Source organism: Hemitrygon akajei, chromosome 11 (genome assembly GCF_048418815.1).
Source record: "Hemitrygon akajei chromosome 11, sHemAka1.3, whole genome shotgun sequence".
Lineage (NCBI taxonomy): Eukaryota > Metazoa > Chordata > Chondrichthyes > Myliobatiformes > Dasyatidae > Hemitrygon > Hemitrygon akajei.
The window spans coordinates 30,335,219-30,351,701 of record NC_133134.1 but is presented as its reverse complement, the minus strand read 5'-3'; the positions used below and the strand labels follow the sequence as shown (position 1 = coordinate 30,351,701).

At 36.3% G+C, this 16,483-nt stretch overlaps 1 protein-coding gene across 1 annotated transcript in view; it reads left to right on the top strand.

Moving 5' to 3' along the window:
• The window catches only part of LOC140735454 (transmembrane channel-like protein 7), a 43,188-nt gene extending 27,498 nt beyond the window's left edge, over positions 1 to 15,690 (top strand). Inside the window, exons 11-16 of the mRNA XM_073060545.1 lie at positions 928 to 1,025; positions 4,424 to 4,607; positions 6,684 to 6,814; positions 7,596 to 7,751; positions 11,988 to 12,066; positions 13,633 to 15,690. Coding sequence (XP_072916646.1) covers positions 928 to 1,025; positions 4,424 to 4,607; positions 6,684 to 6,814; positions 7,596 to 7,751; positions 11,988 to 12,066; positions 13,633 to 13,728 — 744 coding nt within the window. The 3' untranslated portion in view covers positions 13,729 to 15,690. The remainder of the gene's footprint in view (positions 1 to 927; positions 1,026 to 4,423; positions 4,608 to 6,683; positions 6,815 to 7,595; positions 7,752 to 11,987; positions 12,067 to 13,632) is intronic.
• The last annotated feature ends 793 nt before the right edge of the window (positions 15,691 to 16,483 follow it).

Here is a 16,483-nt window from a genome sequence, read left to right as displayed (position 1 = left end):
TGACACCCAATGGTTAATAGTTACACAATTATTTTGGAGAATTTTGCAGTTAATTAAATGCAAAGCAAGAAATGCTGTACTGTTTTAATTTTTCATCTAATGAACAGAACAACATATATAATTGATTTAAGACCATTGCTTTTATTTAAATTGTGCACACAGGAGTTGTGCTATGCTGCAAAATACACATTTTCCTTGGGCTTCTTTTGCAACAAATATATTGTCAAATATTTATTTTTGTTTAAAAATACTGCAGCAGTGATACTGAAATATGTCATGAAAGTCTGTGGAGTAGTTACCCGATGTAGATTCATTAAGGCATGTCTGTGCAAATAAACTTTGAATTCAAAGTGATAGCTGTTATCTTGCATTTGAGGAAGACTGGAGGGTCAGACAGTGATAGGATTCTGTGAATGACCATGTTAACATTTAGAATTTGCTGTGGTTTATTAAATTAAAATGAGAACTCTCAAATTGTGCTAACATCAGCAGAAAAAAAAGTAAATTAACGAGGAATTTCATGTTAAATTGTACCTTGGGTATGCCAACATGGGATGGACCTGATCTTGTCAATGCTGTAGATAATCTCAGCACTTTTTCAGAATGAGTAAATTAAGGTTCATAATATCTAATGTGCTTGAAGATGACTAATATAAGAAAATAAATCGTATAAATTAGTAACCAAATATACCACATAGGTAAACTTGTATTAAATCAGGGTTTAACTCAGTAAAACAGGTAAAGTCAGGGAGAGGAACCCATAAGTCTGGCTAAGAAAATGAACATAACTACTAAAAGGTATGGAAATGTACTATTTATCATTCTATTTCATTATTGGTAAGGTCAAGTGTATTAAATATTGCAAGTCTATATAATTAATGAACTTTACTGTAACTAAACAAAGTTAATAGTTGTTTGTGTTTTCAGTGCTGGGAAACCCGAATAGGGCAAGAAATGTACAAGTTGATGATATTTGATCTGATTATCATTAGTGCTGTCACATTATTTGTGGAATTTCCCAGAAAGTAAGCAATATTTCTCTTCCTCTTCTCCCCTGTAAAAAATATTCAGAATTGTAAAGTAATACAAAGTTAACCCTAATATCTTCATAGTTCATGAGTTTGTTTAATTTAAAACCCTTTATTTTTAATGTTGACTGATGTAAATAAATTTTTTAACCTTTGGTTGGTTCAAAATGTCTCATCTATTTTTCTTGAGATAATGACCAAAAAATTCAATTATATGTAGTTTAAGTGGTGTGCAGCTACTTTGAAGCACAATTCTCAAAATGAGAATAGCAGCCAATAGCATACATTAGGCTTCATAAAATGTTATAATGACCATTTCTAGGCATATGAAGTCCTGAAACACAGGTTATACGTGGAGTCAATCCCTCTGCATCGCATCAGAATTGATGCAATGATGCTTATTTTACATTTCATGCCATGCAGGGGCAAACAGGATATGGAAATGCCCTGCATCTATAATTAAAATGAGATCAAAAACCTACTGCAGTCTTCGGAAGAGATTTGCATGTAAGCACTTCATTTTGTGTGGTGGTTAGGAAGTCACATACAGAGTCATAGTGGATACTGAATTCTAATTTGTCTGTTTTAGTTCTGAACACAGGTAATTGGTAATTTTTCTGCGCCTGCAGCAGGGAACAAACCCTGGAGCAGAGGCTTCAAAAAGAAGTGGAGCTTACCAGAGGAATGTTCTTCCCTACAGAGACTTTGAAGGTTTTCATTATGAAACAGCCTCTGTTCCTGTGCCTGGACTTCTGCAGGCACAGAGAATTCACCTACTAAATTACCTACAGTACATACAGTGCCTTTAAAAGGTATTCATCCCCCCCACCAAGAAGGTTTCATGTTTTACTGTTTGAATCACAGTGGATTTAATTTGGCTTTTTTGACTTTGATCAAGAGAAAGGACTTTAGTGTCAAAGCGAAAACAAATTTCTACAAATTGGTCCAAATTTATTACAAACATTAAACATAAAATAATTGTTCACATAATTACTTAGTCCTTTCAAGTCAATATTTAGTAGATGCACCTTTGAGAGTGTGGATAGGTCTCTATCAAATTTGCACATCTGGTCGCTGCAATTTTTCCCCCCATTCTTCTTTACAAAACTACTCAAGCTCTGTCAGATTGTATGGGGGTCAGGAGTGACCAGCCTTTTTCAAATCCAGTCACAAATTCTCATTTGGATTGAGGTCTGGACTCTGACTTGGTCACTCTAGGACATTAACTTGGTTGTTTTTAAGCCATTCCTCTGTAGCTTTGGCTTTATGCTTGAGGACATTGCCTTGCTGGAAAACAAATCTCTCAAGTTGCAGTTGTCTTGCAGACAGCATCAGGTTTTCCCTCCAGAATTTCCCTGTATATTGCTGCATTCATTTTACCCTCTACTTTCACAAGCTTTCCAGGGTCTGCTGCAGTGAAGCATCCCCATAGCATGATGCAACCACTCTTATGCTTTACAATAGGGATGGTGTGTTTTTGATGATGTGCAGTGTTTGGCTTATGCCAAAAATAGCATTTCTTCTGATAGCCAAAAAGCTTAATTTTGCTTTTAATGGACCATAGAGCCTTCTTCCAGTTGACATCAGGGTTTGGCAAACTCTAGACAAGATTTCATGTGGGTATTTTTTTTCCCCCAACAGTGACTTTCTCTTAAAGCTGCAACTGGTGAAGCACCCAGGCTACAGTTGTTGTACATGCAGTCATCTCAGCCACTGAAACTTGTAACTCCTCCAGAGTTGTCATAGGTCTCTTGGTGGCTTACCTCACTAGTCCCATTCTTGCACGGTCACTCATTTTTTGAGGACAGCTTGCTCTAGGCAGATTTACAACTGTGACATATTTTTTCCATTTCTTGATGCTTGACTTAACTGTACTCCAAGGGATATTCAGTGACTCAGTTGATTTTCTTGTATTCATTTCCTGACATATGCTTTTCAATAACCTTTTCATAGAGTTGCTTGGAGTGCTCTGTTTTCTTCATGGTAGTTTTTGCCAGAATACTAACTCACCAGCATTTGGACCTTCCAAATACAGGTGTATTTTTACTACAATCAATTGAAACACCTTGACTGCACACAGGTGTTTTCCTTTTAACTAATTATGTGACTTCTAAAATTAATTGGCTACACCAGTGATGATTTGGTGTGCCATATTAAAGGAGGTGAATACTTATGCCATCAATTATTTTGTATTTTATATTTGTAATTGATTTAGATTACTTTGTAGAGATCTGTTTTCACTTTGACATGAAAGAGTCTTTTTCTGTTGATCAGTGTCAAAAAAAAAAGCAAAATCAAATCCACTGTGATTCAGTGTTGTAAAACCTGAAAACTTCCTGGAATTTGCATTCTTTATACACTGGCTTCTAACCCTCCTGCCAAGGACAGCGATTGTATCTTTTCTCTCTAGACCCTTCATGGTCTTGGGTACATTCAGCAGATTGCCTCTTAGTCTCCTCTTTTCAAGAAAATAAGAGAACTCCTTTAATCTATCCACATAATCAATATACCTCATCTCTGGAATCATTCATTACTTCACCCTTCTGGACACTACTTTTGACTGAATGAGTGTTTTATAAAGGTTTTGTACTCAACATCTTTATAAAGCCCAGGATCCTGATGAAGGGTCTCAGCCCAAAACATTAACTCTTTATTCCTTTTCATAGATACTGCTTGATCTGAGTTCTTCCAGGATTTTATATGCATATTATCTGCAGAATCTCCTGTGTTTGTGGCCAGGATCCTGTATGCTATTGTAGCCATATCCTCAATCTGCTGTCTCTTTCCATGATTCATGCATGTGTATCCCAGATCCCTGTACGCTGCTGCACGTTAATAGAGAAATGAACAATGAGGACATGCATATAATCTTGCACAAGGATGAAACATGAATATGAATATACCAACAGCATTGGATGTCGTAGCCCCCTATCTTCACCACGTGTAGCAATATTTCAAGGATGATTTTTATTTATGGATTTCTATTCTAATTCATGGACTTTAAAGAAATGAATAAACTTGATGGACCAAATCATGTAATGATCTGTTGCTCAAATCATTGAAATTTAACAGATATTTCACTGTCAGTTTATTACTGATTCAGTATATTGCAACTTGAAATTTTCAAAGTAAGCTAAATTAGTGAATTAGTTTTAAGCCCATTTTCTTCCATGAATTACAATTTTTATTTTTAAAATGTTAGCATTATAAAATCATGTTATTGCTTTAAATTGTTAATTAGTATACATAGTTTTCTACTAATGCATAATTTCTAAATTGATTAAGTAATGTATTGGCAGTCTTTCTAATACATATATAACCAATTACCGGTAGTCTTATTTTCAGGTTATTGAACAATATGTTTTAATAAGGAATCTCTCCATTTTTTTTTACAGATTACTTGTGACTTTTTGCTCTTTCCCACCTTTCACATGGTGGGGGCAGCAACAGTTTAGTGTTCCGCAAAATGTGTTAGAAATTGTATATGGTCAAACAATCTGTTGGATTGGGACATTTTATTCACCATTGCTCCCTGGAATAGCAACCATCAAATATTTTGCTATATTTTACATAAAAAAGGTAAATTATTCAACCAAATGAAAACTAATCAGATTAATGTTTGCAATTATAGAGGGAATAAACTTTAATTTCTACTGAATTATTCATACTTTATTAATGTATTTGATTAAAATACTTAAAACAGTTAGGCTACTCAAATGAAGGTCAATTAGTTTTCTATGATGGACTTCCTGAAATTTGATTTAGGCTTGCTACTGGAGGTTCACATTAATAACATAAGTGATTCTCAAATAGTAATTTGGTGCAGTTTTAACAAAAACAATAAAAAATTGCCCTACAATAACTCACTGACATACAGAATTTATTTATCTATTGGGCCACAGCAAGGAATAGGCCCTTCTGGTCCTTTGAGCTGTGCCACACAGTAATCCCCTGATTTAATCCTAGCCTGATCACGGGACAGTTTACAATGATCAATTAACCCACCAATTGGTACACTCTTTGGCCTGTGGGAGGAAACTGGAGTACCTGGAGGAAACCCACATGATCATGGGGAAAGCATACAAGTTCCTTTGAGACAGCAGCTAGGATTGAACCCAGGGCACTGGTACTGTACAGCATTGTGCTAACTACTGTGCTACCGTGCCACTCCAATGTTCATAGTTCAATGGCACTTTACATGTTGTGGAGGGAAACAACTAAAGATGGATTATAGTTTAATTCATCAGTCTTGGTTTGGTTTGTATTAACAGTGGTGCAATTTGGTGCCACACTCAAGGGCTTGAACAAAAGACTGCCTAATTATCACCAGCACATACCCTGTTGCACCAGAGGTCCCAACGCACTAGACCACGGCTACACTACGATAAGGAATGCCAATCATTCCTTCCTGAGACCGCATTTTGTCGAGTTAATAAGGAATAAGGATCATTTGGATCATTTAGCTGTACTCCTACTACCTACATAAGGACAGAGTCTAAAGAGCAAGGCTCCAGAGATCAAGACAACCAAGAGGTGGTCACCGGAGGTTGAGGAACAGTTATAGGATTGTCTTAAGTTAGTGGATGGGCCATGTTCAAGACCTCATCTGAGGACCTGAATGACTACACCAGGGTTGTTACAGTTTTTATTAAAACAGCTGTGGACTTTCCTGTCCTGGAGTTACATTTGTATATGCATCATTATTGCGTACAGATAGAATTGAGTTTGCCTTTGATGAACCTTTGCTGGTGCACAATTTCAAGCTTAAAGAGCAAGTATTCCTCATTGGAAAATAATATCTGAGGGTATTTATTGTGAAAGAGCATTAGCAATCGGGTAGGGTAGAAAGGTAGTGGCAAGTCAAAAACCATGGTCTCTCTGCAAAAACTGAGAAAGGGGAACAGCATTTTTACAGGAGTCAGGGCGAGAAGAGGTATAGTCAAGATAGCACTGGGATTTGGAAGGATTATAAAAGATGTCAGTAGTCTACTAGTCTGCAAAGATGGAGTCAGAGAGATTGAGAAAGGGGAAAGAGAAATGGACCAAGGGAATTTAAGATTATCATACAAGCATGTAAAAATATTGGAGTATTGGGTACACTTCTGGTTGCCACATTCTAGGAAGGAAGTGATTTCTCTAGCAAGAGAACAAAGAAATACACTAGGATCTTAAATTGGTTGGAGCATTTCAGTTTTGAGTTGAGTCAGACAGGATGATTGAGCTTCTTTTCCTTGGATGAGATGATGTGGGATCCAGATTGAGGTATAAAAATTGATAACAAGCTCAGATATATTCCCATTAGAGAGCTGCCTAAAGCAAGAGTTTTTCTTTCACCCATTGGGTGGCTGAAGACTGAAATGTACTGCCTGAGTCTCTGACAAAGTTTAATAATTCTCTAGATGAGCACTTGAATTGCTAAGCTATGGAAGGCTATTGACCATGTGTTCATAAATGGGATTAATGTAGATGGGTACTCAATAGACAGCATGGACATGGAAGGGGGGGATGGGGCGTGGAGAAGGTCCTATTGTACTATGTGACAGTGAAATAAGAGGAGGGGAAGTGGCTCTGCTTCGCACGGAGATGTGTCAAAGAGACTCCTTTTGTTATAAGTAAATATTACACATAAAACTTAATCCAATCTGAATATTTCAGGTTTCTCTGATGGCAAACTGTCAACCTTCCACCAGACCTTTTCGGGCATCAAGTTCGAACTTCTTCTTTTTAGCGGTTCTGTTAATTGGCCTTCCATTAGCTTGTGTTCCAATACTCTTCAGTATTGCAGTGTAAGTATTTAATGTTAGTTCAATGTTGCTACATACATAGTTCCTCTGTACCATGTAACACCACTTTTGCTTAAAATCATGGATTAAGTAACTGCCGGAAGTGACATGATCCTTGCATCAGTAGTTAAATGTTCTCTTTATTCAATTTTGACAAAAAGCTACTTGACTGTTTTTCAAATATGAGGAATTTTTGTCTAGAATTATCAACCTTTATTATGAGGGGTGTAGATAAGGTAGATAGTCATGGTCTCTTTCCCAGGTTAGAGGACCCTGAAACTAGAATGCAAGGGAAAGATTTAAAGGGGGTCTGATGGGCAAGTTTTTCCACACGGGGATAGTGGGGTATATGGAACAAATTGGCAGGGGGTGTTAGAAGCAGATACATTTTGTTCAGTTATCACCAGTAAGGTATCACTAGTAAGGAAGATTCAGGTTTTAATTAAGCAACCACTGCAGTATTTTGCTAGGGGTTCCTTGAGCTTGTTCATGCAATTCAAATATTGACAGTTGTGCAATTTACAGAACGTGATTTTTTTGAAAAGGCTTGCAACCAAAATGAAATATGCTGAACAGCACTTCATTTTGTTGGGGGAGAAAAGTAAAACTGCTGCAAACCTAAAACAAGGGTACATAGTTCAGCAAAGTAGACAAAAAAGGGAAAGTTTGTGTCAACTCTAATGTTCAGTTTTTATATTGATTTTAATGGAAATATCTTTAAGATGATTAATCATTTTTATGAGAGGTAAATTAAATACAGATCTTTCTTTCCTCTGAAAAACAGAATTAGTTCTTCAAAATCTTGTGGGCCATTCATTAAATTCAACACTACATGGGAAATTATACCAACCACAATTAACAGTTTTCCAGTGGGCCTTCAGAAACTTCTGTATGGATTGGGATCTGAAATATTTGCTGTGCCATTCTTTATAATTGTATGGTAAGTGTTTCATTTGTTTTCTTTTCCTTCTGGACACAAAGTAATATTTTAATTGATGTTCCTGATTCTTCTTCTTGGGCAATCTCTCAACATCAATGCTGACTTGCTTCCACAACAGTTCTGTGGATGTTGAAGTGTCAATGTAAGACCTATAGTCACGGTCATAGGTGGGGCTTGAGGTGCAGGTGGATGGTTTCTGCTGATTACACCAGACTTTTGTATACTCCCAACAAATGTTCTTGACATTCTTGATTCCATGCAGAATGCTGCTTCTCTATTGATTGGTCTTCCAACAGGGATTCCCAGGAGCCAGTGGGAATGTTACACCTTTTCAAACAATATTCTTGAATTTGGTACTCCCTGGCCATGATTTACTGAGAGCACAGTGTCTGTTTCAGGAGTTTAATGATAAGCATGCAAGCTACATAGCCTGTGCACCATAGCTTACCTGGTGTATTTAAAATTTCAACATGGGGGAGGTTGGTCTTGAGAGGACAGTGGCTTTGGTTCTCTTCTCCTACCTCTGAATTTATAAGATCAGTGGACCTCTCTAGTTCTCTGGCTCCAGGTAAGTCAGGTCTCTGAAATGCAGAGGATTCCAGACATTGCGTCTATCCAGTAAACAATGAGATATGTTGCTGGATCTGAGGTAATGATCTGTAAAGACACTGCCAGAGTCAGTAAAGACAATGATGAATTGTATCATTGATGCCTCACTTGGATGTGGGAAGTCTTCCAAGATATGGGAAGTGGTCAACTCTTGAGTCTCACGATGGACCTTTATCATTGTTTAACAGGAGAATCTGGTCAGTAGAGGACCATTCTTTCACCAAAGTAAGGCTCATTTTCTGATAAGTTTTCAATAAATGAGTCAATGATGACTTGCAGTAATGTACAAATGTCCACATTTGCAAGCTTCATCAGTATGTTTTGCACCTTGGCCCCAGAGAAATGCTGTCTCATTTGGCTGTATCAATGTATGGATGAATGATAATTAAACTTGATTTGATTTGATTCTGATTTATACTGTAGCTCAATCACTTAGGTTGAAGTAGGTCGGCTGGAAGCTTCACTCCAGCAGGAAGTTTATTGGAGGAGATGTGGTGAAGAAGACTAAGAAAGATGTTGGGCAATGATACAGCCTTGTTCAATATTAATCTGCAGTGAGATTAGGTCTGTTTTGATCAGTTGTTTAAGACTATGTACAATCAGTCATGAAGTCTGCATTTGATAGAAACAGGCAGGTCATATCTGAGAGGTGTGAGCTTTGATAAATATGCTTCTAAGTTTTTCTTGACTGATAAAATTTTGTTAAATCAAGTATTGGGTTTCTCAGAATCAGATTTATTATTACTGGCCTATATCATGAAATTTGTATAGTGCAAGACAAAGTTCAAAGTAAACTTATTATCAGAGTACATACATGTCACCACATACAACCATGAGATTCTTTTTCTGCAGTCATACTTAGCAAATCTATAGAATAGTAACTGTAAACTGTAAATAGACTGTGCAAATGCAGATATAAATAAATAGCACTAAGTAACAAGCAGGAAATAGCAATATTACAGAGCCTTTAAATGAGTGTAGTTATCCCCTTTTGTTCAAGAGCTTAATGGTTCAGGGGTAGTAACTATTCTTGAACCTGGAGGATCAATCCAAACTGACTGGAGTCAACAAGTGAGGAAATCCAGGATCCAATTGCACAAGGGGTACTGAGACCCAGGTCTTGGAGGTTACTGATTAGTTTTGAGAGGATGATAGTGTTATATGCTGAGATGTGATTGATAAAGAGCATCCTGATGTATGCATCTTAGCTCTCCAAATGTTCCAGAGTTGTTTGAAGAGCCAATGAGATAGCATCTGCTGTAGATCTGTTGCTTCAGTAGGTGAATTGGAGCAGATCCAAGTCGCCATTCAGTCAGGAACTGATATGCTTCAACACAGGCTTCTCAAAACACTTCGTCACTGGATATAAGTGCCACTGGGTGTTAGTCATTTAGACAGGTTACCATGCTCATCTTGGGCACCGGTATGATTGAAGCCTGCTTGAAGCAGGTGGGTACCACACACTGCCAGAGTGAGAGGTTGAAGATATCCATGAAGACACCAGCCAGTTTGTCAGCACAGGTCTTCAGTAATTGACCAGGTACTGCATCTAGACCGAATGCTTTCCTTGGATTCACTGTATTGAAGACAGCCTGCAAATGATCTTCAGATACTGAGACCAAAGGATCATCAGGAGACATGGGTGTGCGCGATGGTCCCTCCCTGTTCTACTGGTCAAAGCAAGCATAGAAGGCATTAAGCTCATCTGGAAACGAAGCTTTGCTGTCCCCTATGTCTCAAGATTTAGCTTTATAGAAAGTTCGGCATTCAAACCCTGCCACAGCTCTCGAGCATCCCTTGTTGATTCCAGTCTAGTCTGGAATCTGCACTTCTTGTAGCATTCTTGATCTCCAGACTTGAATGCCTCTGATTTGGCTCTCAGCAGGTTCCAGATTTCATTGTTCATCGAGGGCTTCTGATTGGGGGAAAACCCCGAATGATTTTGTGAGGACACACTCATCCACAGCTGTTTTAATAAAAACTGTAACAACCCTGGTGTAGTCATTCAGGTCCTCAGATGAGGTCTTGAACATGGCCCATCCACTAACTTAAGACAATCCTATAACTGTTCCTCAGCCTCCGGTGACCACCTCTTGGTTGTCTTGATCTCTGGAGCCATATCATTTAGTACAGCTAAATGATATGACTTGCCAAAATGCAGACTCAGGAAGGAGTAATTGGCATTCCTTATCGTAGTGTAGCAGTGGTCTAGTGTGTTGGGACCTCTGGTGCAACAGGGTACGTGCTGGTGATAATTGGGCAGGTTTTTCTTCAAACAGGCCTGGTTAAAGTCACGGACTGTAACTTGAAATGTATTGGGATGGGCCGTTGCTTGTTTACAGACAGCATTGTGTAGTGTTACATGTGCTTGCTTATAATCATCCGCTGGTGGTAAGTAAACTGCGTTCAGGATCATGGATGAGAACTCCCAAGGCAAATAGAATTGTCTACATTTAATTGTTAGTTGTTCTAAGTCAGGGGAACAAGAAGTCGATATAATCCCAGCGTCTGTGCACCAATGATAATTGACTAAAAAGCATACACCGCCACCTTTTTCCTTGCCAGAATTCAAGGTTCAATCCATTCTGAAAAAAGTAAAACCTTCTGATCAGATAGCTGTGTCTGGTGTGTTCGCTGTTAACAGTCTCAATTCAACAAACAATTGAAATCTGCCTCTGACACAGCAGCCTTGCCCTGAGATAATCAATCTTATTTTCAAGTGACTGTACATTCGCTAACAAGATGGAAGGCAGAAGAGGCCTCATCCCCCTGCATTTCAGCCTGGTCTGAATTCCACCTCTCCTGCTGCAGTTTCAGCCTTGGCCTTGGTTTTGATCCTTAAAGGCACTTCACTTGACTGTTCCTCATTTAACCATCAATGTGAGAGCTGAGATCACTGATGTAATTTTATAGTCCAGTGTAAAGAAAAAATTTACATGGTACAGATTGCAGTGAAAGTGGTAAATAGTGGAAAAAAAATTATAGACTGCAAGAAGTCAAACAGGCTGAGATAATGGCCAATGAAATTTAATATAGGGAAGTATCAAGTGATGTATTTGAAAAGGAATGATACTCAATATAAGACTAAACAGTATTATCCTAAATGTTTGAAAGAATTAGACAGGAGTGGTTGAATGAGCAGTAGTTTGTGCACATGGCAGGATATGTTGGGAAGGCTATCATTAAAATACTTGAGATCCTGGGATTTGTAAACTGAGGAATAGCAAGTTATAATGCCACAACTATCGCATTTTGTTCATTGCTGTTTGCCTCAAAAGTGAGCATAGAAAAGATTAAGGCAAAAGGGGAAAGTTGAAAGATGTTTAGTCAAATTTTTGTGGTGTCTGGCAGCAGAGTTACTGGACTTTACTTCTATGAATACCCTAACAGTTTTAATTAGCGACTTTTAGATGTTGTTTGTGTTATTTATACCATTCAGTGAGGCAAGTTTAAATGAAGTATGGGAACTACTCTTCTTGATATCAATTTTATTCACATTGTACACCATCCAATACATTGGAATTATTACTAAATTACAGAAATGCTCTTCTAATTTTGTTGCCCTTTTTGGATGATGGGTTTATATAAGTAAAATTATTGTTCAGATTTTGTTCTTTCTCTTTACAGCCTCATTTTGTTTTATCTTGTTGCGCTTTCTGCAGCACACAAACGAGTTGTTGTTCAATTAAGAGATCAATTAGCCATGGTGAGTAACTTAATTTCAAGGGTAGATTTTAAGCCACATTCATCTGAATAATGTAACATCTAACATTTGTCAGATCACTCAGTGTAATATTTGCCTTCTCAAAGTAAAGGAGAATATTAATTGTTATTTTTGGGAAAATAATATACAACAATAAGAAATTAACACAAATAAAAGATAGTAATAATGGGCAAGAAGCAGCTGCAAAAGGTAAAGATGTGCTTTATTGGTAAACTCATTAGAGAAACTTAAGAATTCCACATTTCAATCCAAGTGTCTTTTCTTAATATTCTGAATATTAATAGCCAGTCTCTTTGGGATTAAAATACAATTTACAACATTCAATTGACAGAGTTTTTACTTTTTTCCATTTTTACTTGGTCCTCTTTTTTATCAAACCAACCTTTTATATCACCCATCTACCTGTTTGACTGAAGTTGGATGTTGAATTCATTCACTTGTGTTTACATTTGCTTTCTATTGTTAATTTTGCAATACTTCTGTGTATTTTTTTTAGTTTTATCAGGGCTAGCTGCTTTGTTGCAATAGTAATACAATTCTTCAGTAATTTATTATGCAAAAGTTAAATAGCCAACTTAGATGCATTTCTATAAAAGATCACAGCCTAACAAATTTTAATATATAAATATATGCTAAAATGTCTGAACCACATTATGGGGATCAATTTTGATTAAATAAAAACATTGAAACACACAGAATAATAAACACAAGAGATTGTGCAGATGCTGGAAATCCAAGTAACACATGCAAAATGCTGGAGGACCATTCTTGGCTCGAAATGTCAACTGTTTATTTCTTTCCATGGATACTGACTGATCTGAGTTCCTCTGCATTTTGTTAATGTTACTCTGGAAACATGGAGATTATTTTCAATAGTGGTGCATGACTAAGGCGTAGCTGGTCTAACGTCTATAAATCTGTCTTCTGGTTACAGCCTACTTCCCTTTTCTCTATTTTTATTTATCTTGGCATTGAACAAATTCTTGCAGAGGATAGGCAAGAACCAATGTGAACTTTACAAATGAAGGCCCAGTGATGTAATGCATTATTAAGTTGATGTCAAAGGAGTAGGCATGTTTTGAGGCCAAAAACAAATCAACAGTGCAAGATGCATTAAAGGATTTTGCAAGTTTACAAAAGTAGTCTTGTAGGCCAGGGACAAGAGTGTTCATCCTAGGGCCATACAATGAGTCCCTGGGTTTCTCCCAGTGATGGATCCCGAGTACATTGTTCTAATAGAACATTGTTCTCTAGCTGTGATAAGGAAAAACTTTTTAAATTCAAAGGATATTGAACCTCCAGAGCTTTCCCCAGCAAGGTTGTAAATCCTTAGTTATTGTGCTTATTTTAAACAATTTACAGATTTCAATATATTAAGGGGACTTAAGAGGGGACGTATTTGTTTCAGTATTGTTTTGGATTGATTGCATATTGAGTATTTAGATGGGAAAATACATTTCCATTGTTTATTCAGTACTATAACTTACCTTGTGATGTAATTTTTTGAGAAATGGCAGAACATCAATATACTATTATTTATTTCTGCAGCAAGGTCGTGACAAGCAGTATCTGATCAGAAAACTGATGAGAGAATCAGTCATTGCAAAGAAAAGACTTGCTATGGCTAATGCTGAGAAACAATGAAACAAGATTTTTTAATGCACAGCATTTCAGGATCTCATGGGCAAGCAGATGGCTGCTGTGTCTCCTGGTAACTAACATTTTAGGAACAATATTCTGTAACGCATAATCTTCCTGAAAACCTTTCCTGAATATTTTGTTACCGGTGAAGGCAAGTTATCATTGTCCTTTATAAATGTTCTCAGAGGTTTTATTTTCCTGATACTAATGTTTTACCATTGCCATATTAAAATCAATGTTGCCATCTGTGTTTGCTGAAAGCTTATATGGGTAATTGCTTGCATTTATTTACTGTAAACCCCTTGTGTAACAATATTTAAAACATATCTTTACTAATTCTTCCCTTCTCTATACGTCCTTTAGATAGCATTATTTATATGTCTGTATTATCATTAACAATTTAATACTGTGAAGCAACAAATACTGATATTGTTTACCACTTAAATATTATGTGCATTACAAACTACTATTAATTCGTTGTTCTTAACCTGGTATATATATTTTTTAAGTTCTAATGTTTGATTGGTGAAGGAAAGGATTAGCTTTACAATGTTTGCAATTCTTGTTTATGAAATTTATTTTGATACTGATACAGAAGGGAATACCTTTTTATGCATTAATGGATATAAAAGCTATACAGAGCATGCTCTTCAAATATTGGGGCTATTAATGGTTTCCATAGTAAATAACTTTTCAGTCTTAGAAATAAATACCATGGAAGATCTGACAGTAAATAGTGGAATGGATCTTTCAAGACAGATATTCCTTGTTATCAGCAACTACCAGTATTAAATTATTTTGACCAAAAGATCTTGATTCCTGGTGCACTGCATATCTTAAGAGTTTAATGGTTAATTTGCATATTGCCACCATTTGGTTTGGATAGATATCAATTCACTCTTGTTTTCACCTTTTTAAGCTTGCCTATGGAGTGTTAGGTCTGACAGTAATTGTTAATGCATTGTCAATAATTCTCTAATGCTTAAACAAATCAGATTCAAGTCTTTATATCATTCTTTAATGTGCTAAATGGCCATTAATAGGGATGTTAAATGATAGTTTACAAAAAATCTTTGTAAATAAATTGGATTGTGCACTGCCATGAAGATCAAAAGTGGTTGAAATTCAGGGACTTAACGTGAGTTGCACAATATCTGCAGTTTCTGTTCTAAGTTAGAATGTTGCTGTCACCATTCCCAAATCCAAAATGTCCCATTATACATACCGTACCAATGTAAGCTCACACTTTTATCAAGTTATGTGGCAAAAATGCAGTGCACCATAGATTGCAGGGAAAGATCATGAGTTGTAAGATGCCTTGCTCTTAAATTGCCTCATTTAAAAACACTGTTACATACAACTTCTAAATGAAAAACAATTGCTATTGTAATATTGTGGAGCAGAGCAATTAGCATAGTTCCTGAGCTAGCAAGACATAAACAAGGTTGTACAAGTCAACATTCATTTAACAGCATGAATGTACTTGGTTGCCTTAAAATAACACATTGCTTGCATAATTATACTGTTACCAGAACAATTATGATCACCATATTTCATGGTAAATGCCTGAATATTTGATGTGACTCAGGGAATACTATCATATAAATCTGCATTCACTGTGTTCCAATTACACCATCCAAAGAGAATGAAAATTAAACTGCAGCTCCCATCTGAAATATTTCAACAATAAACAACAGTTGTCTGGCTGAAACATCGGCTAGATTAGGTGTGTTGTATGGGAATAAATTGCAAACAAAAGAACTGGATAACAACTCAAAATTTAGTTTTTTTTTTAAAACCACTACAATATTTTCTAAATCTGGAGCAAATGTTTTAGTTAATGTATATTTTTTAATAACGATGAAAATATTATATACATGTTTCTTTGTATGGCCTAGTTTAGTTTTAATGAAAACATTGTTTTGAATATATTTACATAGTATTAAATTTTGTCCAGAAAACTGACGTCGTGTTTTTTCTTTAAAGTAAACTATCATTCTTACTTTTAAACTAATGTTTCATCTGTATTTTGTTTTTAATTTGTTTAGGTTCAGATTTACTGAAATAAACTTGCCTTTAACATTTCCATAACAAGCGATCACACAAAAGGTCCATTAAAGTGTTTCTAGTTTAATTATATATAAAGCAATAGATGTGCAGCCCTAAAAAAATAAATTAGCAGATTTGTCTTAGACAAAAAAATTCATAAGCAATTTATTGTAATTTATGATCATCCAAAACTACATAATATTTTGTAACCAAGTTTTCTTGTTTATCATATTTCAGTTGACTTCACTGATGTCAGTAAAACAAAATTTTGGTTGGCAGGTATAACCAGCGGTCAAAAGTCTTGCACCCATTTACTGCTGGTGACCAAAAAAAGAATTCAGATTTTGAAAAGTCAGTAAAGGATTAATTTACAATGGAATTGTTGTCAGTAATGTAATTCCGTTTTAGGGTTATATAATTTTATAGCATGGCAACATGCCCTTTGTTCCATCACATCAATACTGACCTTTGTGCCCATCTATACTAATCCCATTACCCCACATTAGGTCTGTATCCCTCCATGCCCTGCTTATTAAAGTGCCTGCCAAAATGACTCCATACTTAGTAATTTATCTGACTCTTCCACCTCCCTCTCAATTACTCAGGTCACATAATGACCTGACACTTTGGAGAGGAGGAGGATTCAAGAGTTGATTGTATGGTAGAGCTGGTATTATCAGGAATCTAGTATGTATTTTGATGATTTTGC